The following is a 25,469-nucleotide window of genomic DNA, read 5'->3' as shown; positions in this document are numbered from 1 at the left end:
TTTTGGCTACTCATATATGGAAATATGATTTCTGCATTACTTCAACCTTGGTATCACCTCTGGGTCTGATTGACACTGATGAGACCTCAATAAAGGTCAAAACTGGTCTGGGTAGTGACCCTTCCCGTAATGCATAGCATTATACATGTCCATAAAGATATATGCTTTGCATTATGGGATACTCAGGCAAGTGATGTGAAGTCATTAGCTTCTATATATGAGGTGCCCAGTCCTGAAAATACTTCAGGTGCAAACTTTGTTTGCTTACACTTGGATAAAGGATTAAACTAAGACTATAATTTCTTGGTATCTTTAATTTATAATATAACCAAGTGGAAAAACTTCCAACAACTTGCAAAGTATAGCTTGTTTGCCCACTCATTTCTGTATGTAAGTTCTTATCAATTTCTCTATACAATCACCCCTGAGATGTCAATAGGTTGATAGTTCGACATATCAGTCTTTGTACCACTCTTGTGCAATGGAATTATCATACATTCTATTCATCCTGCAGGATCTTTCCTGAGATAAGACTCAAAATATACAAACATGTCAAGGGCCTGGCCAGCTTGGCTGAACATTCCTTTGGCACATATACTGATATGCCCTCTGTACCAATTGCTGAAATCTTATCCAGGTTATACCACAGCTCTAGAACCTCCTTTTCATGCACCTCTATCTCTTCATTCAATGTAGTAGTAGCGTGCACTATGTTATTACATACACCATGTTGATAGATCTTGGCAAAGTGAGCACTAATTTGAATTACTTCATCTGCTTCTGATACAAGGGTACTGTCTGCATTCAGTAAATTTATTCTTCTGCATGCATTCATTCTTCCTTTTACTTGCAGCATAACAATATAATTCTTTTGGGTTGCCTTCTGCCTGTGCAGCCAATTTCTTTTATAACCTCCAATTTAGCTTTCTGTACAGTACTGGTAATTTTTTTAGCCTGCACTTTATGTATTTTGTAATTAGTTTCCAGTATTCATTCCACAACATCTTATGGATCTCTTGCTTAATATGATTGCACATCCATTTTACTCCCATTCTATTTGCTCTTTGAATTCTAAGGACACATTCAGATACCACATCATTTCAAAGCTTCCTATGTGCTGCTGATATCTTTCTCATTCAGTAACTGATACACTGACCAAAGATAGTATTCTGAATTTATTATCCCAGACCATATAATTTTTCCATTTAATTTGTCATTATATGGAAGATGGGCATCATTCCATGGGCATCATTCCATGGACATCATGGTTATGTGTAGTTAAGAAATGGAAAAGAGCTAGATTTTTTAAGAGCTAGAGTGAATGGAAAAGTTTGCCTGTTGAAGTAGTGAGTGCATCTAATGTGGATGACTTTAAGAGAAGGTAGGACAGCTGTTGTGGGTAATGTATGGCTTCCCTTAATGAGACCTTGACTTCCTGGAGGTCTAATAATAATAATAGTTCATGTAGCAGATGTGCATGCAAATACTTTGTAGCTGTTTTCAACAGTCTAAAATAGCTTGAGGGGTGTGCAACTACTGAACAGCACTATTGAACATATCATATGGACAAAAGGACTTCTTGCAAAGGACATTCATAAAGAGATAAATATCATGTTTATGGTGAGAGTTGTTTGTCAATGAAATGGAAACATTCCACTTCGCTGACAATCACAAAGTTCAAAGTTATGCCATCAGTGAGAGAAAGATTACGCTTAAGGTCTTTGCGGATACCCATTTTCAGGGGTGTGGTGAAAATGTAAATGCCACATCATACTGTGAAATTTTATTGAAGCTTTAGGATACAATTTGTCAGAAATGACCAGGCCAGCTAAAGCAACTTTGTAGAAAATTGAAGAACGTCAGTGGGAACCTCAGCATCCACCTTACAGCTCTGACCACACCTAAAGTAACTTTCACCCGTTTAGCCCACTGAAATAGCACAGTGGTGGAAAATATTTTATTGATAATCAGGAGGGTGAAATGAGGTACAAAGTTGGATGAGAAGAAATGTATATGTGCTGAAGGGAATTGTAGAAAAATAAATGTTTTTCTGAGGTACATACTTCACCTGTTTTATTTTTTTAACTTACTTACTGACTTTCCTTCATGTATATAATTTTTCCATCACTTTTAAACTACACATCAAACTGGTAACTTTATATGATTCCTCCTAAGGACAAACTCCATTCCATAAACATTCCAGAAGTTTCTAAAGAGTTCTGTGCTTGCAACTTAACTACTATGAACAGAGAGAGATATCTGTTAATGTCTACCTTGAATAATATAAATACATATGTTATCCTATGTTATCATCACTACATCAGTCAAGACTGGAAAACCACTTCACATAGCATTAAATAAAAGAAAACTACAGCACTATCTAAAAAGTACTACTACACATCAGTGAGAATTTTTGGAGCCAGCATCAGCAATGAATCTCTTTGCAAACCAAACCCCAACAGCTTTGAGCTGAAGGTGGTCTTAAAATGGCCATCTCCAAATTTTCTAGCAAATTAATGCAGCAATAACCTACTTTACCACAGTACCACAATAGAATATTAGTTCTTTTGTCTATTACAATTTGGAAATGTTTTCATAATTATATGATATGTCAGTGTCTTGAGATCTGTGATTTTGTGTGCCTAAGGATATAATTTAAAATCCAGGAAATATCAGGAGCTTAATAAATCATACATATGTTGATCTTGGGATGCTGTAAGTTAATACTGTTATGTTTGCATCATGTAAAGCAAATGTTCAAAAGCAAGTAAAAGTGTGTGTGTGTGAGTGAGAGAGAGAGAGAGAGAGAGAGAGAGACTTGAAATTGGTTAAAACTGCATTCGAGATTTTCTACATCACTGAAACAATACTAATTTTACAAATAAAATTCTATAAACCAAAATAAAATAAATAAACTGAAAAAAACTGCAACTAACAAGGCAAATATATGGAACACTTTGTAAAAATGCATCCACCTGAAGCAGAAGGGTTATAAACATACAGTAAAGCAAGCTACTGGGTGAAGTGAAATGCATGAATCACCCATTGTGAACATATTAAAATAAATAACTGCCAACACTAATGCCTTTCTACTTATAAAAATATTTGTAATCTTATAAAATATGGTGTAGGTTATTGCAATAATAAAAAAGCTGAACACATACCTGTTTAGTCAAAAGTGTCTGAACAGATGAAAGATCGCGACCATAATCTTCAGAACGAACATGCACCTCTTTATCAGCTGAAATATAAAAATTAAGTTTGAATCAGAAAAAATGTGATTTCTCCTTTCAGAACTAGTTATAAATAAAAGGAATATCACACCTTTATTCAATTATCTGTTTAAATCAACACAGTTTATTTTATTTACTGTTTTTTTTTCCCCCTTAGGAAACTTACATTTTTACTTAGTCTTGCATTTAATTCCTTTTTTGTGCTAAGCCACTTTAACATCAACTTAAAAAAATTAGTTTATATAAAAAAATAAGTGCCAATTTTGAAGTTTTTTCATAATCATTATAGATGAGTATTTATAAATATTTAAATAGCATAGTTTATTATTATTATTATTATTGAATCAATATATATTAATTATAAGGATAGATACTTTTTTTTTCCTCAAAGAAAATGGTTTTCCTTTCTTTTAATTTGGGATGCAATTTGCTTCTGTGAACATAATAAAAGCAAAACTAAAAGAAACGTATCTTGAACTTTGCTGAAATAGGATTCAGATCATATTAAAATGATGTTCATACAAGTCTATGGAAATTCCAACTTCAAAATCATATACTTGTGACCATTAATTGAGCTTAACAAATGAGTGTACATACGGATGTAGAAGAAAACACTGAACTAAACACAATTCTTATACATATTTTTGGTCGTAAAATGTTAAGAGATATAAGACATTGATAAACTGACCATAGATATTTAATTCGTACGTATGTTCGTATAATATTGCCTACAGGTTTCACTAGTAGCTGACTACGGGCTTGCACACAGTACAAAAAAATGGCAAATGCAAAAAAGGTTTAAAAATAAAAAAAAACTTTAGTACCTGTTAGGTAGCTAAGGTAACACGTTCGTATGACATGTCTATATGAATCGTGACTTTCTACTAAGTATCATGAACACGCGCTACGTGCAAACATGTAATATGTTTATTCACGTACTGTAGTTCTGTTGGACTGAGAGAATTAATTAAATTTTTCCAAGTATCCTTCAGTATGGCCCCTTGATTTCTGTTTAGGTTGCTGCCTGTACGTAGCACTACTGCTGCTTCTTTGAATAATCGATGTCTGTAATCATTATCTACGTAGGGCATAGAGCTGTTATCCCAGTCTATAGTGTGGTTCAAAGTTGAAAAGTGATGTGCTAAACCGGAGGTGATCATTCTGTTGTGATTTACATCGCCAACATGTTCTTTCTGTTTTATTTCCAGGCTTCTCGAAATTTGTCCAATGTAGGAAAGGCCACATGTGCATGGAATTTTATACACACCTGGATATTTATAAAATGGAACACTGTCCTTAGGAGATCTTAGAACCTCTCTGATGCTAGTAGTTGGTTTAAATACAATCCTGATGTTATGGGCTTTTAACAATCTCGCAATTTTGGTGGAAATTGAGCCCATAAAGGGGATGACTGCTGTTGAAATTTGCTGGGAGACTGTTCTTTCTTGTTGGTTATCTTTGTATAGAAATTTGTTGATGATGTTTCGAGGATAACCATTTTGCGATAGTGTTATAGAGATTTGGGACAGTTCTGTCTGAACTTCTTCATCGTCGGAGATAAAGTTTCTGACTCGATTTCCCTACATGTGGATGATGCTCTGTTTATGTAACCTATGATGGTTTGAAGAGTAATGTAGATAGAATCCTACATAAAAAATTCTCAACAATTTGTTGACAAACTCAAAAACATGAAGATAACACAAACAGACATAATGGCCAATCTAGACGTAGTATCCTTATTCACGAATGTACCAGTAGAAGAAGTCATGAACATTATCAAAGATCTCTTTCATGCTGATATTACAAAGATGTTCAAGCACTGCCTACAATCAAATTTCTTCAAAGCTAACAACAAGATATACCAACAATTAGAAGGCCTAGCCATGGGCAACCCTCTGTCACCACCATGTGCAGACCTTTTCATGGAGAAATTTGAAAATGAAATCTTCACCAACATTACTCCTAAACCTTCAATATGGTGGAGATATGTGGATGATATCTTCATCATATGGCAGGACAACATGGAAAACCTACATATGTTTGTCAATAAAATCAACTCACTCCACAATAAAATCAAATTTACTCTAGAAGTAGAAAACAACAAACAACTACACTTCTTGGACATACTAGTTAAAAGACAAGGTAACAATTTCAATCTATCTATTTACAAAAAACCTATGAACACTGGACGATATCTACATTACTCTTCAAACCATCATAGGTCACGTAAACAGAGCATTATCCACATGTTCAGAAATCGAGTCAGAAACTTTATCTCCAACGATGAAGAAGTTCAGACAGAACTGTCCCAAATCTCTATAACACTATCGCAAAATGGTTATCCTCGAAACATCATCAACAAATTTCTATACAAAGATAACCAACAAGAAAGAACAGTCTCCCAGCAAATTTCAACAGCAGTCATCCCCTTTATGGGCTCAATTTCCACCAAAATTGCGAGATTGTTAAAAGCCCATAACATCAGGATTGTATTTAAACCAACTACTAGCATCAGACAGGTTCTAAGATCTCCTAAGGACAGTGTTCCATTTTATAAATATCCAGGTGTGTATAAAATTCCATGCACATGCGGTCTTTCCTACATTGGACAAATTTCGAGAAGCCTGGAAATAAAACAGAAAGAACATGTTGGCAATGTAAATCACAATGGTTTAGCACATCACTTTTCAACTTCGAACCACACTATAGACTGGGATAACAGCTCTATGCCCTACGTAGATAATGATTACAGACATCGATTATTCAAAGAAGCAGCAGTAGTGCTACGCACAGGCAGCAACCTAAACAGAAATCAAGGGGCCATACTGAAGGATACTTGGAAAAAATCTAATTAATTCTCTCAGTCCAACAGAACTACAGTACATGAATAATCATATTACACATTTGCATGTAACACGTGTTCATGATACTTAGTAGAAAGTCACGATTCATACAGACATGTCATGCGAACATGTTACCTTAGCTACCTAACAGGTACTAACGTTTTTCGTATTCTTAAACCTTTTTTTGCATTTACCATTTTTTTGTACTATTCAAGCTTGAGAAAGCCACTCAGTTACTAGTGAAACCGGTAGGCAATATTGTACGAACATACGTACGAATTAAATATCTAAGGTCAGTTTATCAATAAATCTTATATCTCTAAACACAATGCTGTAGAAGATACGATACTATGGATATTCAGGGCTCGCTTGCACTTTTCTCTCAGTTAACAAATATGGGCAAAAATATAAACCTTCTGTCAAAAACAAATCTGATGAAATTGGCTTCTTGTTACTTGGATAATAATTTATCCTAGCCCTAACTCTGGGTATGGGTGAAGACTGCATTTTTAATAAAAAAGCACACAGGCCCTTTAATTTTTTTTTCTGCTGGAAATGTGAAACCATTACTCAATGCCCATAAATATATATGATCAACTCCTACTGTTTATTGCAGATGCCTTTAAATGACCCTCATGTTACATGAATAATAGAAAACATGTAAAGCAAACAATATAAAACAGTGGGAAGAAGTTGTTCTATTACTGAGTTTATTTGCACAGCAAAAAGGTGTTATGCACTTTTAGGTTAAGCACTGGGGAACAAAGCTTAACCTTAATATATTCTTGATGTTCTTCAAGATGAATTTGTGCAGAACAACCATAATAACATAATAATATTTGGAGAGATAATTTTTTTTGGAGAGATAAGAAAGGTATTTAGTTTACAAACTGGTTTAGTTTAATTTAAGAAGATAACAACTGTCTTCATTTTCTGGACATTCTCATGATACATCAACCAAATCCAGAGGCGAGTGACTAAAATGATAGCAGGTCTATGGAATGAACCATATGAGAACAGGTTGAAGATTTGTGGGTTGCAGAAATTAGTTGATAGGCAGAAAAGGGGAGATATGATTGAGACATTCAAATTGCTAAAGGATTTCTATAGGATTAATTCAGAGGATATTTTTGAGATCAGGACTGGTGGTGGGAGAACTAGGGGATACCTATGGAAGCTGGGCAAGAGTGTGGTTAGCAGGGGTGTTAGAGCTGGGTTCTTTACTTTTAGAGTGGTAAATGAATGGAATACGCTGCCAGAGTCTGTTGTGGGTGCTATGACGGTGGGTCAGTTCAAGGCAAGGTATGATAGATACTGTGTGGATGCTGAATAGTTGTTCTGGACATGATGTTTAGGGTCTCCCTCGATGAGTCTAAGGACTCCCTGGAGTCGCCCATAATAATAATAATAATAATAAAAAATGGCAAGATCTCAGTACATACACATACTTGCCACTGAATTAGAAACCTTTATGCAGTATATATGCAAAACACTTGGTTATATGTGCTAGGCAACTATTTAAGAATGCTGCTGGTCAGTAATCGTCAATAGTGTCAATCACAATTTGGAAAGGATCTTTTGGAGTTCAAATGAAGTGCTTATTGTGAGCATCCATCTGGCTGGAGCCATGATTTTGAAATCAGAAGAGAGACTGGCTTCTCCAAAGTGAGATATCCCAGGTGTTTAATCAGTGGAAAAATAACCTATATTGCTTGTCTAAGGGGTGTAACTGTGGTCCTAAGATGGTCTGTCAGAAATGAGATTGCTGTCATCTGAGAAAGTTTGTATGGACAAACAGAACTTGTTGTGTGCAGCAATTGACCGAAACATTTAATGAAGGCTATTCTTGTCCATATCTCACTGAACTATGTGCAGGGAATTGAAATGGATCAGTACTGGCAGTCACATACCTATATGGAAACTTCTTCTTCGATTCCCATATTAGGTAATTGTTTGCCTGTAACGTTTTCAAGGGTTTAAAAAGTCTTCTGCACATCTCCTCCTGAGTCTTCCTCTTGATTGGTGTCCCTCTGATTTATATTTCCAAGCAATATTTGGCCATCTGTCCTTATTCTTCTTTCTATGTGGTTTTTCCAGTTCTTTCTATAGTTTGTGATGTCTTCTGTTATGTTAATTATGGATAATTGTTTTCTTATTTCTTCATTTCTTATCCTGTCTATTATTTTATAGCCTGTGAGCGGTCTTAGGAACTTCATTTCTGCAGCTTCCACCTGTCTTTTATCTTGTTCTCCCCAAGTCCATGTTTCACTGTCATATTTCAGAATTGGTTTGGCTATTATTTTATATAGTTTTATTTGGGTTGTTCTAGAAATCTGTCCATGGATTACAAAAGAAACCCTAGAACTAATTGAAAAAAGGAAACAAATTAAAACAACAGATTGGCAAAACCCAAATTACTTGAACCTGAATAAAGCTATTAAGAAATCTTGTCAAAAAGATAAAAATAGCTATATCCAAAACATCTGTAAAGAAACAGAAAGACACTCCAACTCTAATGAAACAACAGATTTATTCAAGAAGGTTAAGGATATAACCAAAAAATTCAAACCAAAACTTAATATAATTGCAGAGAAAATGGCAAGATCTTAAATGACACTAATGGCATAGCCAGAAGATGGAAAGAGTATTGCGCTGAGCTTTACAAGGACTCAGCTATTCAACAAGAAGACGAAGGGGCTATGGAAAACATGGAAACTGAACTGGAGATCCTCAAAAGTGAAGTAGAACGCAATCAAAAAATTAAGGAATAACAAAGCCCCAGGTCCTGATTCAATACCAGCTGAAATGCTGAAAAACCTTGGAGAGAATGTCAAGTAGATACATGATTTATGCAACAAAATCTGGAAGACTGGAAGATGGCCAAATGACTGGACTAGTTCCACCATTATCCCAATCTACAAAAAAAGTAATCACAACAAATGTGAAAACTACCACACCATTGCCCTTATCTCACATACCAGCAAGATTTTATTACACATTATTAAGGAAAGAGTACAAAGTTTTATAGACAAGCAGATCTCAGAAGAACAAGCAGGATTCAGAAAAAATCGAGGAACTAGAGATCATATATATCTAACATCAGACAAATAATTGAAAAAGCAAGGGAAATCAACTTAAGCCTTTATCTATGCTTTATAGATTACTCCAAGGCCTTTGACTGTATGAAGCGGGATATTTTATGAGATATCATGCAAGAATCAGGAATAAAACCATCTAGTAACCCTCATAAAGAACTTATATCAAGGAAATCAAGCAACAGTAAGAATTGAAAACTCAGTGTCCCCTGCATTCTGACTTGAAAAAGGATCAAGACAAGGATGCATACTCTCACCATTACTATTCAACCTTTACAGCGAAACTATATTGAAAAGATTTCTAGAAAAGTGGAATGGAGGCATTAAATTAGGTGGCCGAACAATCACTAACCTATGATATGCAGATGATAAAGTGGTAATAGCAACAAATGAACAGGAATTAAAATCCATCCTAAATCAATTAGAATGGGAAAGCTTAAACCATGGTCTGCGAATAAATCAAGACAAAACCAAAATAATGGTTTTAAACAATGCACTAACCTATGATATGCAGATGACAAAGTGGTAATAGCAACAAATGAACAGGAATTAAAACCATTCTAAAATCCATCCTAAATCAATTAGAATGGGAAAGCTTAAACCATGGTTTGCGAATAAATCAAGACAAAACCAAAATAATGGTTTTAAACAACGCAGAGGAGATAGATATAGAAGGAATCGAAATTGTCGACAATTTTAACTACCTTGGAGTGATAATATCAAAAAAAGATGCATGTAAAAAAGAGATCAGAAGAAGAACAGCACTAGCTAAGAAAGCAATGACTGATTTAACTAAGATCTGGAAAGACAGGCACATCTCCAAAAAGACCAAAATTAAGCTTGTAAAAACCTGAGTTTTTTCAATCTTCCTCTATGCTTCTGAGTCTTGGACAATGACAAAAGGTGACAGAAGAAGAATTGAGGCGTTCAAGCTCTGGTGCTGGAGAAGATTGTTAAGAGTGTCTTGGACAGAAAAACAAAGTATCCTAGAAGAACTGAATATCCACACAAGACTGATAATAATTGACATGAGAATAGTGCAATATTTTGGACACATAAATGTAGAAGGGAAGGAAACTGCCTGGAAAAAATAATCATTCAGGGTAAACCGTGTGGGAAAAAGAAAAAGAGGAAAGTCCCCCCCCCCCCACACACACACACAGGTGAATTGATCAAATATCAAGAATCACTGGACTTAAACTAGAACAAGCAATGAGAGAAGCACAGGAGGAGAAAGAAATAGCGAAGCATCATCAGGAAGATCACGAGTCCTCAGACATAAGGAGATCTCAGAGAGAGAGATCTGTTTACTGAAGTATCTATTCAAAGTTCCAGTGACGGCTAGGAATTTTTGCTTTTTATAGGCAATGTCGATTTTTCCATTGGGACTTATGTAATTTCCTAGATATTTAAATTTCTTCACTTGTTCTATTACTTGCTGTGGATAACTAGTTTGCATCTTTTAATTTCTTTACCTTGAAATGCTATTGATTTCATTTTATTTATTGAGATTTTCGTGTCATAGTCTTCTATTGCTTTGCTCATTATGTGTAGATTTTTCTGTAATTGGTCTTTATTTTCAGCAGAAATAACTTGATTGTCAGCACACAAAAGGCTGGTTAATTCTTTATTTCCAATCTATATGGAAACATAGTATTAAATAAACGTTTCTAATTTAGTGGCCAGTATGTGTAGAAAACCAACCCATACTGGCAAATAGATGGATTCAAACTTATATCATCACCCTTGTCAGAAATATGGTATAGTCAAATCTCTAGTCCACATAGCTCATAAAATATGCTCAACATATTTTCTTCTAAACAAGGACAAGGAACTGTCTATTTTCAGAGCTACCTTTAATTCTAATGATAATAATACAAAAACTATAGACAAATAATCAATAAATTAAAGATACCAAGAAATATATACTTAATTTAATCCTTTATCCAAGTGTAAGTAAGCAAACAAAGTTTGCACCTGAAGTATTTTCAGGACTAGGGCAACTTGTGGTAAAGGTGGTACGACTTCACATCACTTGCCTTAGTATCCCATAATGCAAAGCATATTTCCATGCAGACATGTATAATGCTATGCATTATGGGAAGGGTCACTACCCATACCAGTTTCGATTTTATTGAGGTCTCTTTTCAGTGGGAGCCAGACTAAGATTGAAATAATGCAGAAGTCACATTTTCATATACCAGTTGCCAAAAGGTCTCATACCTTATTCTTAAATTACTCTGTATTAGAGATTAGAGATTAATAATAAGATGTGACACCTTTTGGCAACTGGTATATGAAAATATGACCTGCATTACTTCAAATTTACTATCACCTCTGGGTCTGGCTCCCACTGAAGAGACCTCAATAAAGGTCAAAACTGGTCTGAGTAGTGACCCTTCCCATAATGCATAGCATTATATATGTCCACAAGGAGATGTGCTTTGCATTATGGGATACTAAGGCAAGTGATGTGAAGTCATACCACCTTTACCACGAATTGCCCCAGTCCTAAAAATACTTCAGGCACAAACTTTGTTTGCTTTCACTTGGATAAAGGATTAAACCATAATAAATTTAGTTTAATCCTTTATCCAAGTATAAGCAAACAAAGTTTGCACCTGAAGTATCTTCAGGACTGAGGCAACTCGTGGTAAAGGTGGACCAAGCTCTCATCACTACTTTTCTTAGTATCTCCCATAATGCAAAGCACATCTCCTTGCAGACATGTATAATGCTATGCATTAAGGGAAGGACCACTACCCAGATAGGTTTCAACCTTTATTGAGGTCTCGTCAGGGGAGCCAGACCTAGAGTAATTCTGTAAATCCACAGTAATTTAATAATAAGGTGAGACACCTTTTGGCAACTCGTATAGGTAAATATGACTTCTCCATTGCTTCCACCTTAGTACTAACACCTCTGGGTCTGTATCCCACTGACAAGACCTTAATAAAAGTCGAAACTGGTCTGGGTAGTGACCCTTCCCTTAATGCATAGCATTATACATGTCTGCAAGGAGATGTGCTTTGCATTGTGGGAGATACCAAGAAAAGGAGTGATGAGAGCTTGGTCCACCTTTACCACGAGCTGCCTCAGTCCTGAAGATGCTTCAGGCACAAACTATGTTTGCTTACACTTGGATAAAGGATTAAACTAAATTTATTATAGTCTAACAAGTGGGGAAAAAAAAGAAAAACAAACTTACAGGATTAAACCAAGTATATAATTTCTTGGTATCTTTAATTTATAGCATAACCAACTGAAAAAAACTTCCAAAAAATAATCAATAATTATGGCCTTCATCTTAACTTTCCTCAAGACTAAGTTTCCAGAATATGTCTTTCATATGTTAAAGGACTTTAACAAAAATAGCAAATAAAAACAATAGCAAAACTTCTTTGCAGACTGATTTACAAGATTGTAAATCTCCAAAAGGCAAATATCCTCCTCTTTCTTAACCTGGATTTACAGAATTTCCTACTCTTGCAAATTATGTTATTATGGATAGACTGGTCATTCTGCACAAATTTGTCTTAAAGAACATCAAGAATATCACTTAAGGAGTCCAATAAATCTGGTTTAGCAAGCCACACCTTATCTACAAAATACAGAATTCAGTGGAATAATACCAAAGTATTACACAAAAGCTATTTTCTTCTGGAAAGACTGTACAATGCAAGGTGTGAAACACGCACATTCACAATCCCAACCATAACAAAAATGATTGCCTTAAACTTTTTTCAATTTTGGAAAGTTACCCTAAACAATGCTCATCATTCCTGTTTCATATATTGTAATTAATTAATTGATTAATTTGATTTAAATTTCAAAATATTTTATTAACTATTGTATTTTTATTTATTCTTGATATCTATTAATGGAGATGGGTTATTTTCCTGCACTCAATAGTGCACATAATATCAAGTACTTTCAATTTAATTGTTTTCTTTCTTTTTTTTGTTATCTACTTGTAATGTATTAAAAATTAAATTCTACAAATAAACAATTTTTATGTAAGTGACTTCTGTCATTGATCAGTGTTATTATTTAGTTATTGAGTGTTATAATATTTTGCAGCCTGGTTGGCTGAGTGGTCAGTGTATCCACTCTCTAACCAAAAGGCTGCAGATTCAAATCCTGCTGTGGACATGGATGTTTGTGAGTGATTATGCATGGTAGATGGTGTTGGTGTAGACGATGGTAGTTGCGGTTTGTTGTAGAGTAGGTGCCCTCCCTCGATGAGTCTTTGGTGATGAGGTGTTATGTAATAATAATGATAATAATAATAAGGTCTTTATCACATATCTCCGGGCTGTGTTGAAGAAAATTGACACCAAGTATTCATGCTTTTCAGAATGTAACATTGATAGATATTTTAGATAGGTCAAAAGTCAATTAGCAACTACAAAATCCACAATGTAAGTTGGAAAAAAGTCATTGCTTTCTAGATACCACAGAAGATGAATGTCAATCATTTTCTCAAAGATCTTATTACAAAGATACTACTCAGAGCAATTGGGCAATAATTACTTGCAAATTTTAGATATTTTCCTGGTTTTCAGAAGCAAATGAAAAGTACTTTTCCTAGCACGTGGCAACAATTGTATTGTTGCCGCGTGCTAGGAAATGATAGAAAATAATAATTAATTAATATTTAAGATAAGGAAATGATATCTTAAATAAAAAAACAATTATCTTAAATATTAATTAATTATTATTTTCTATCATTTCCTAGCACGCGGCAACAATTGTATTTTAATAGGTGATCCACCGAATGTCCGTTACTTGTATTCCATTCCTATAACTTTTGTGTGACACTGAAGATGTACTATTAGTTTTAGTATGAAATATCTGTACCTTATTAATTAAAAAGTTATTACTGTGGTCTTACGTGTTCTTTTAATAATTATAATTCAAGTGACACTGGTCTGTGTCACTTTTGATATTTTCTTGGCCATTACCTTTTTGTTATAAGAGAACTTCTTCATGCCTAGAATGTCAAGCCTCCTCTTTGCATCTTGATATGAGATGATCATGCTGCAATATTTGGTTTTCTTCAAAAATTTATGTGAATGTGTCAATTTATATTATGTCAATGTGGCTTTGATCCTTAGTATCTCTCTTTCATCCTTACCTTCGGCATGCAAAGGAGTGAATTGAATGTTCTACTTCACAGATGATACATTCTGTTTTTTTTTTTTTTTTTTTTTTTTTTTTTTTTTACCTGCTGCCTCGGATGTTCACTGGAAATCAAAGCCTGAATATAGGATGTTAATTCAAAGCAGACTTAAGGTTACAAAGGTAATGGGACCAGTAAGAATGATTTCACTGCAAGTGTAACTTTGGGAAAATTATGTAACTGCTAAGGAAGTCATACCAAAGGAGATCTAGATTTCAGAAGCAAAAACTTTTGAGCAATTTGCTGAATAATGGGAGCACTACAGGCAGCAAGTGAAATGAACAGAATGAGGGAAGAAAATTTGAATTTGAGCCACAAGATCAACATGAGGAAATTCTATATTATGCAATCTCTATTAAATAAATGAAAGACAGAGGCTTGAAATATAATTTACCAATCCAGCTTTCCACAACATCTGCTTTCCACATAAATTGGAGATAGGCAGAATTATCCATGAGTTTGCTCTTGCGTCTTACAGCACTTTTATCCAGGGCATCCAGGCGTGCTTGGAGTTGTTTGAGTCTCTGTGCTATGCTATCAGAATGATGGTTGTTCTGAGAGATCAACTGCTCTCCATCAGTAGATATATCTAGTCCTCGTTCTCTATGCACAGCAAAATCAGCTTCAAATGCCTCATGCTTCTTTAACAATCCCTACAGTAAAGAATAACCCATGTATAAATTAACAAATGATACTGAAACTTATATCATTAATATATAATATAGACAATATACAGTTGAAGTCAGAAGTAAGACTAAGTCTAAATGAAATCACTATGATGAGAGTTGACTACATAAAAAAATAAATAATAAAATTATTTTTATATAAAAGTGATACTGATATCATAAATAGTATTTAATGCTTTTTTGCATTCTTCCAAGGGAATAAGGTGCTCTTGTTTTGGAAAGTGGCAATTAGCCAGTCTCTGCTTCTCACCGTCCATGGCAGAGTGCAATCTACAGCATTTAGATAGGAAACAATGTTCCTATTCTAAAAGTATGTATCTTTATATGCATGTGTGCCCCCTGATAACTCATTATTCTTTTGCTGACTGTGGTGATTGAAAACCTGAATTTCTTTCAAAAAGAAAAATCATAATTTTATATTAAATAATAACAAATATTTTCAAATGAATTTATACCTATACCAAAATTTTCAATAGATAAATTTATTTAACTGAGGAACACTATTATGATTAATAAACATTCACCAAAATTACTAATGAAAAGTTATATTAAAAACAATTTTTCAAAATGCTGAATATTACTTTTATTTTAAATACATAAAATTGGAACTGTTATTGCATTCCCCTTCCCCTTCAAATTCAAATTTTCTTGCCTCATTCTGTTCATTTCACTTGTTTTAGTTCTGCATTAGGTACAATTTGACTTACTGATGGAGTTAATAAACTTTCTCCAGTCAGGGATCAAACCATGAAATGGCAAGCAGTTGTATGCAGAACAGTTTTGTATCTAATATTTTGACTAGTTGTTAAACAAGAATATAATTTCTTGGCATCTTTAATTTAATTTGGCTAGTGTTTGCCAAAAGTAGTCAAAATTACTACTAGCAAGTTTTACACTATATGTTTTTTTTCTTTTTTTTTTAAATTCAATATATCTCTTTGTGCCCAAGGCAAAATATTGGCATTATTCAACTAAACTTCAACATGAATAATCAACATCCAAGCATCTATATGAAACCTGTGTATGCCTAATGCACATGTTGATACAAGAGTATTAATACCTGAAGATAGCAATTTAACTTTGGCAAAAAATAGGTAAATTTTTAGTTATTATTTAGACTATATTGTCAATAACCCAAAACAACATCATATATGACAATTAACATACAAGCCTAAACACCAGGATTTCCCAAACATCACTGACAAAGCTTGATGGGATGCCAAGGTATATGTAGTTCACAATGACATAACACAAATTATCTAACTATTCACTAGTAAAAAGTAGCAATTCAGATCATAACCTTATCCAAATTAGTTTTTGCTACAAGGCATCCCTAACCCTATCAGTATGTCTTGTGTCCTCTCACATAATCATGCTGCCAAATAGCAACAATGCCTCTCTAACTTTCTACTCCTTTGCATGGAGTGATTAGTATTTCCATTCTCCTGATCCAAGCATCTACTATAATTGAATAACAGAAACAATTCCAATTGAAATGTTATCCTCCATCCACTCAAAATCCCAAACCAAGAAAGAATTCAGCATATCACAAGTAGTTCAAGACTAACACTTCAGAATACCAGTTGCAAAAACCTACCATATTTTTCAGACCATAAGACACACCTTTTTTACATAGAAAAATTGACTGAAAATTGGGGTGCGTCTTATGGTCCGAAGGTAACATTAAAATACGAATCTTTACACTGTACCGAAGCTGTTAGCGAAGTTCAATTACTGGTGCAATATGTTAATAAAATTAGTAAGTACGCCACGGAAGGTAGGTATCTAAGTTATCTTGCTGCATATGGGTGAATCACCGATTTAGAGCGTCAACAGTCATTAGCGTGTAAACATATGCGCTTTTGTACAGTTCATTTGAATTATTTTTTATTAGTCGTTAAAATTTTTATCTTAAAATTAGAAAAAATGAGTGTAAAACAAAAAAGACTTTCATATAATGTGAGTTATAAATTAAATATGATAAATTATGCAAAACAATATGGAAACAGAGCAGCAGAAAGACATTTTGGTCCACCACCAAGAGAAAAAATGGTTCATGAGTGGAGAAAACAAGAGGAACGATTAAAACTGTTATGTAAACACAAGAAAACATTCTGTTCGCACCTAGAAAAATGGCCAGAATGAGAAGTACAAATGATAAATTGGGTAACAAATCATCGAAACATGGGAATATCTGTTTCTACAAAAATGATAATTTTTGAAGCGAAATGATGGACAACTGCTAATGGAATTTTAGATTTTACCAGATCACCATCTTGGTGCTTTAGATTTATGAAAAGACATGTGGGTTATGCATGTGTACAAAAACCACTCTAGCCCAAAAAATGCTGGCTGACTATGAAGCTAAAATTATAGAATTCCATAGATTTGTCATATCAGCGAGAAGGAAATTTAACTTTGAGCTTAATCAAATTGCGAACATGGATGAAGTGCCTCTAACTTTTGACGTTCCTTCAAATCGGACAGTAGATTCAAAGGGCACCAAATAAATAGTGATCAAAACAACAGGTCACAAAAAAACTCACTACACTATAGTTTTAGCTTGTTGCATGGACGGAACAAAACTACCCCCCCCCCCCATGTTAATCTTCAAGAGAAAAACGTTACCGAGAGATGAAATTCCTCATGGCATTATTATCCACGTTCAAGATAAAGGCTGGATGGATGAAACAGGAATGAAATTATGGATACAAAAGATATGGGCAAAACGTCCAGGTGCGTTGTTTAAAAAGCCTGTGATGTTAGTGTGGGATCAATTCAGAGCGCATAAAACAGAATCAACAAAGAAGCTTCTAAAAGAAATGAATACAGAATTAACTGTCATTCCTGGAGGCCTTACAAGTCAATTACAACCCTTGGATGGATCTATTAATAAACCATTAAAAAATTTTATGCGGGAAGAGTAGAACAAATGGATGGCAAAGCCAAATCACGATGTTACAGCAACAGGATGTATGAAATGGCCAACAATTTCAGAAGTATGTACCTGGATGAAAAATTCATGGGAAGCTGTGAAAGAAGAGACGATTATAAAGTCATTTAAGAAATGCAGGATAAGTAATGCAATGGATGATACCAAAGATGACGCAGTTTTTGAAGGGAGTGAATAGTTCAGACGAAAGTAATACGAACGGTGACATTAACAAGACAAGTGATAGCCGAGAGTGAAGATGAACTACATATTGCTAATACAAATGATTGTAACAATAAATAAAAATTAAGTAAGAATTTGTAAATATCTTTATATAATAAAATATTTTTTTCTAAAAATTGTCTCATAAATTTGGAGTGCGTCTTATCATCCAAAAAATATGGTAATTTTGAAAGGCCAAAAGAAAACTTGCTTCCTGTTCAAAAAAAAATCATTGAATGTAACTTCTGCCCTTCCATGCTCCCACCTCTCACATGCCAAGGTGGCACCACCATAACAGCATCCTGGCATCATTTCTCTCTCTCTTTCAATGCTTGCATAAATGTTCATGGAAAATTATTAACTCAAATGATAACCAGAACTTCTCTCCATGTCTTTTCTAGTCTTCTGGCAAAAAGAAATCAGAAGAATCCTCACTAGCCTGGACACGAAAAAACTTCTTGCCTTTGTGATATCTCTCTAACTGTGCTCAAAACTTGAGCTCATGAATTATCACCTATTTTGCTTCATCTTTTAATCTTTCCTACTATTCTAGAATCTACCCTATGGCATGAATGCAAACATATATTCAGTCAATTCTAAAAGGTGATAAAAGTTGGATACCTGACCATTGTTTCAATGCTCTCATATCAGGTATCTCAAAAATCAAGGAGATGATCAATAGGTTTCTTCACCATCTGAAGAATTACCAGCTAATTATTATGATTATTATAGAGAATCCTCCAGGGTATCCAGGAACTCACTAAGGGAAAGCCCTTTAAGTTATTCATGGCTAAATACCTATCATATCTCTCTCTCGCTCTCTCTCCTTCCTTCAACACATTCCAGGAATTACCTCAAATTCTATCCTAATCTCCATAAGATGGAAAATTTTATTTGTAACTATACCATAAACATGTCCTTACTATGTTTCTATCTTATCAGCTTTCCTATATCCATTGCACAAAATTTAAAGACCACATTTTTTAAATCTGAGTTCTTATGCATAATTCCAGAGGCTAGTGTTATCAGTTTGGTTACCTACCTGCCAATGGATCTTTTCAACTGTTTCCTTCATCACCTCAGAAGTTCAGTTTGTTTTTTGTTTGTTTGTTTGTTTAAATGCGACTCCAAACCAATAAATTTTTATTACTAAATCACTTAAGGAATTGACAACGTACATAAGAATATAAATTAAATTACACTTTAATAAATATTTCCGATATTTTGGCAACGTCACATTTCCCTCTTCAAAAGGAACTTACAAAAAAGGCACGTGCACATAGCCACTACAACACAGTAACTGAGAATTAAGTGATGAAGCTATTGTTCTCCTAAAAGTCGTGATGGTGCCCCCTAGCAGGCTATGTAGGTGTTCTTGGCCATTGGGCTGAAGGTTTGCTAATGTAAGCCTCCCATTGGGGCAGTCTCATGCAACCAAATTTGTTGAGGTTTGGAGAGTTTCCTAGGGCTGAGGCTGATTCCATGAATAGTCTTTGGAATTTGAACTTGCTATGGTGTATTACTGTAGCTTTCTTCAACCGTATTCTGTGGCATGTACTTGTGAAACCGGATGTAGTCCTTGTGTTCCGAAATTCTGATATTCGCTGTCCTGCCTGTTTGGCCAAAGTAAGACAGTTTAGCTGCAAGGGACCTGGTATACACTAGGTAGGTCCCTTGCAGCCATCCATGGGATGGATGGCTGAAAAATCAAAGGGATGTCAATTTTCTGTATGGTCTGTAACACGAGGTCAAGTCATGATTTTTTAAGATTTTGGTAATTTTTTCCGAGGTGCCTCAGATGTAGGGAATGGTGATGGATTTAGAGTAACCCTTGTTGTGAAAGGGGGGGAGAGATTATGGTTTGTTGGTTTCAATATTTTTTGGATTTTTTTTTTGGGGGGGGGGGGGTAGCCATTGGCTGAGAAAGTGTTGAGAATGTGATTTAGTTCAGTGTTTAGGGCCTTGTCGTTAGAACAGATTAGTTTAGCTCTGTTGTACAGTGTTTTCACCACTCCATATTGTTGTGATGGGGGGGGGGGGGGAGATGGTTGGTGAATGTACCTGCCTGTATGGGTGGGTTTTCTATAAACTGAGAAAACCAAGGTTCCATCAGGCTGGCAGGTGACTTGTGTGTCTAGGAAAGGGAGGTTGTTGTTTTCTTCTTTTTCCAGTGAACTTGATTCTGGGATGTTGGTTGTTTAAGTGTGTTAAGAAGGAGAGGGTGTATCAGAGCCATGTGGCCAAATAGCGAACACATCATCAATGTAGCGAAGCCATATGGTTGGTTTTTGTGGGGCAGTTGTCAATTCCTTAAGTGATTTAGTGATGCATAACCAATGTATAAGCTTGTCTACGTAAATTTTTATAGATTATAAACTTACTGTGCATGAACTTTAGTTCATGATAATTAGATAATTAGTTAGATAGTTAGATAATTACTATAGATCATCTGCTGTAGATACAAAACATAGAAAACATTCAATTCCTCCAAGACTCCAATAAGTGTGGAACGGATCTTACATCAGGTGATGAAATTCATATACTACCGAAAGATATTCAAAAACATTCATGCCCATAAAAGAACTTAAACCCACAGCCTCTACTTGCTGGAGAGCAGATACACTAACACTCAACAAACCTTTCATATTATTGGGGATAGATGCCAGCTGAATGTTAGCTAATAATCTGCAGCAACACCCAAAGATAAAGATGGTTCCCTGACATCGTTCTATTCCTCAAACTGCTGCACAGATAGCAAATCACTACCATACCAGAAAGAGTCACACCTCCCACGGTCATTCACCAGAAAGACATCAGAAGAATCATGATAACCTGGATAACAAAGCCTTACAAACCTTAATGGAAGCCAATTTTTTGTGAAGCACCTGGGACCTCTCTAGCAATTCTTGACACAGTTCAGAGAAGGACAATAGTTCAGCTGACTGATGACCCTCCCCTCTCTCTCTCTCTCATAGATACTCTTCAATGATTGTCTCACAAATGATCAGTTTGTACATTGCATTTGCTGCAGATATTTTCACCTACTCTGGTTCTGTGAAACAGCCATCCCCATGAAGCATTCCCCAAAAATGCAACCTTAAGCTCTTCAAAAATAATCAAACAGATTAACAAAAAATAGCAAAGCTTTTGTGGTAATAGAGATGTCCCTATTTCCAACCTAAGCCTAAGTTTAAACAAAGTAAAAATTTTACATATTAAAAAATTATTACTGAATAGATATGCTGATGTATTTTTTTGGAAGGAAGTGATGACACAGTATTTGGAGTAGGACTTGATTGAGACAAAACTATAACATTTTGAAAAAATGTTGAGGATGAAGAGCAAATATGTGAGCATAGAAATATACATATCCAATAACCAAAATGAGACACAAATAGAACAAATAACAAAATAGATAATGAATCAAATGGACTGTGGGTTTTTTAAAATTAAGAATCAAGAAGAGGTCTATGTGGAATATTCTGGTTATTGAGAGAGATAGGGTTCAAAAATAAAATCCTGTCAACTGTTTTTTTTTTTTAGAACAGCCAGTGAGAACAAAAATATTTGAGAGTGTCTGAAGTTTGGTCTTGAGTTGATCATTATTTTGTATAAATAGGAACTGCTCGATTCTTTAGGATTCATATGGATTATGCCTAATTTTTGAGAAGGATGGTGAAAGGATGAGACATGACGATAATGTCCTATATGTGTAGGCTTATGATACACCTCAAGAATAGCACCATTGCAGACTTTTTACTCATGAGAGCATCAAAGAAAGGGAGGTTTTCCTTCTTTTTCAAGCTCTAATGTAAATTTGATAATAGGTCCGTAAGAGTTAGGTTATAGTGATCCATGGTTGTAGTGATCCATCGCTACAACCTAACTTGGTTTTTGTTGTAGTGATCCATGCGAATGGATCACTACAACAAAAACCAAGAGCTCATATTATGTGACATGGAAATTGCTTATTAAATATTTTAACATTATAAATTCAACTTTGCCATGTCATTAAATGCAGACAGCTAATGCATGTCATGCAATTTCATGTTTATTTGTTAGCACAATTTTATTTTTTGTGTAATGTTTTTCAGCATTTAGTCAACTTTGTTATCCATTTACAAATTTTTGATGTTTATTAAGTCCTGATGAAGCCACCAGTTTTTTTAGGTGGGCAAAACTAGGTGTATTTTTCATATTTAATGGCTAATAAATTTCTTTGTGTTACTGAATGTTTTTGTAGTCATAAAATATTTTCTCTTTTAATAACTATGAGCTTGAATTCTGGTTCAAGAAATTATGTATTAAGAGTCAGATTAGTTTGAGAGTAAACAGAGAGTAATTTATGTTTATTTATGTTGTTCTGAATCCTTAGCAAAAAGCAATACAAACTAACAACACACAAACACAAAAAGACCATATCTAATCTCGAACTCTTAGCAATTAAACAGGAAAATTTACTTCCCATTACTCTCAAACCAATATGACTTATTAATACATAATTCTTGAACCATGTGTCAAGATCATAGTTTGAAATCTGATAATGATGATTCCCAAAAAATGAAAGGTGCATTGTTATACTGCTGGCTTGGTATATGTTGCAAAAAAAGTTCATTGTTCCTTTTTTGTTCTTTAACTTTTTAGTTCTTAAACTTCTTAATTCTTAACTTTAAAAATCTTCAGTCTATTTGGTTTGTTACTTCTTTCTTTTATTGTTCTATTCATGTCTCATTTTGAGGTTATTGGAAATATATTTCTGTGCTCATATTTGGCTGCTTTTCCTCAGTATTTTTCCAAATTTTGCTTCATATAAAATTACAGTTGTCAAAGCAACGTATTTAATGCATTAGACAAGAATGGTGGATATATCAAGTATTTTTGTTGTGTTGTCATCTAACTTCCAAATCTTAATTAAGATATTTTTATATTAAAAAAAAAAATTCCTTTATATTTGTATAAAAAAAAGGTTTAGATTTTATAACTGCAAAATGTGCTTTAGAAATTAGATCATGATTTCAAAAGCATGGTTTAAATTATAATTTTTTTTCTATAATTTATTACAATGCAATTTGGAAAATTACATTATAATATGGGATTGAAAGTTCATTTCTTCTAATCTCGTTTAGAGTATATTCCTGAAAATGTTGGTGTGATGAGTGAATAGAGTAGGGAAGGATTTCATCTAGATATAAAAAGAAATGGAAGGAGGGTATTAGGGATGCTAGAACATTAAAATGATAACAGATATTGCTGATAGTATTTTAAAAAAGAAAAGAAAAGGAATATTGGTTCATTATATAAAGATCCTAAAATTGTCACTGAAACAGAAACTAATAAGATTTTCATCAAGAAAATTGAGAATTCTGAATAAACATTTATTTTAAAAATGTTCTTTCATTTTCTATATATTATCAATTAATTTTATTCAAAATTTTTATAAAAGAATATGATTAAAATATTACGTTAAAATAAATATTTCTGAGAAAATATAATCTCCCAAGGATGTAAAAAATCCTTATGTGTATTCCACCCCCTAAATGGACATTATTTTTGAAATCATTAAAGCAAACTTAAGCATAGTAAGTTATTTGGGTATAAACCAAATTTTAGGCCTATTGTTATCTGTATTACAGAATGAACATAATTTTTAATGAAACTTTGGGAAATCTAAAATCTAGACAATCCTAGGTTAATGTCAACATGTGCCTGTAACAACCACCTTGGTGCAAGGCAAAAAATCATTTACTGAACAATGATTTTCCAAGCAATCTGTAATAGCCAAAATGATCATTCATAAGCAGCATGACTTTTATACAGGCAATTTTACAGGAGAAAAACTAGAATTGGATTAGAATTCTTCTGAATTCTAAGTCAGTTCTAGGTCTCATAGAGGTAAGTTCTGCAAGAAACTAAGCTTGTCCGGTTTATTAAAAGACCTAATTTTATTTTCAGAAAAATCACCCTTTTTCTTTACAAAACGATTACCCACTGTTGCTCAAGTCAATTAACTTTTTTTTCCTGGAAAGTTCTCAAGTGACTCATCTTGAAGAATTGTTTTTTTTTTCAGTTCACCAGTCAAATTCCATTCAGAACATCTAAACCATTTTTTTTAGATGTGAATAAACATTAAGTACATTTTTTACTGATGCTGTTCAGTATCCTAATATCTTCTATCAATTGCAAAAAAAAAAAAAAAAAATCAATAAATCAAAAAATGGGGGGGGGGGGGAGGGAACCTACCTACCTCTATGGTAAAATCAAGGAAGTGTTGCATGGAAATATAGCCCACAGCTTCTAATAGCAGAATAGGGCATATACAAAATTTAGTGGTGGTAAGTACAATCTATCTATATGTTCACTGGGCATCCACAGATACCGTATGGTCACTCCGATGCTCGGTGATGTACCACACCAGGTCTTGCCATGTAGTCCTGTTGTTTGCTTTTCTGGAGGCCTCAACTCTCTGAAGATCAGTCACTCCACACATGCCATTCATCCATCCATCTCACTGATGGTCTACCCCTTCCTCATTTCCCAGGAACTTTACCTTCTATTACTGTTCTGAGAAGTCCCCCCATTCCATCCTTTCAATGTGTCCAAAATATTTTAACTTTCTTCTGTCAATATCCTTAAGGAGCCTTAAAGTTCTACTGATCTTTTGTAACACCCATTCATTTGTATGCCTTTCAGTATAATATCCTCAACAGCCTTCTGTAACACCACATCTCAAAAGCAGATATCCATTTCTTTTCTGACTTCTAAGTACAATGGCTTTTGTGATATAAGCCACAAGTTAAATAAAATGGAGAAGTAAGTATCCAAGACAATCAAATTTTGGGTCCTCAAATACATACACACATACATATTCTTCTCCTGGTCAAATACAATCAACATCAATCATTAATGCTTTCTGTGCCTACGGGCACATAAGGCTGCAATGCTGGTTTTCCATCTGCCCCTGTCCTTTGCAGCTGTTCTTGCTTCCAACCAGCTCACCCATCCTGCCTCATTCATTTCAGATTCCATCATTCTTCTCCAAGTTAATTGTTTTTGGGTGACCTCTGGGGCACTTCCCTTCTGGTGCCCAATCAATGCTACTTGAGGAATTCTGTTTATCCCTATGCGTCAAACATGACTGGTCTATTTCCATCTTCTTAGGCAAATCTCTTCATCTACTGACTTGGAGAAAGTTTTCTTTAAAAGTTCCTCATTAATGATTGTATTTGGTCAAAAAATTTTTAAAATTCTTCTTAAATATCTGTTTTGGAAAATATCC

General features: G+C 34.3%; 1 protein-coding gene across 1 annotated transcript in view; it reads right to left on the bottom strand.

The window, feature by feature from the left end:
- alpha-Spec (alpha spectrin) overlaps positions 1–25,469 on the bottom strand; it is a 509,808-nt gene that overhangs the window by 121,325 nt on the left and 363,014 nt on the right. Inside the window, exons 38-39 of the mRNA XM_090406229.1 lie at positions 14,748–15,006; positions 3,165–3,241 (exon numbers count right to left, since the gene is read on the bottom strand). Coding sequence (XP_090262355.1) covers positions 3,165–3,241; positions 14,748–15,006 — 336 coding nt within the window. The remainder of the gene's footprint in view (positions 1–3,164; positions 3,242–14,747; positions 15,007–25,469) is intronic.

This window comes from Typopeltis vanoorti, chromosome 16 (genome assembly GCF_054136105.1).
Source record: "Typopeltis vanoorti isolate ZY-2024b chromosome 16, IOZ_Tvanoo_1.0, whole genome shotgun sequence".
Classification (NCBI taxonomy): domain Eukaryota; kingdom Metazoa; phylum Arthropoda; class Arachnida; order Uropygi; family Thelyphonidae; genus Typopeltis; species Typopeltis vanoorti.
This window is presented reverse-complemented; position numbering and strand designations above follow the sequence as displayed.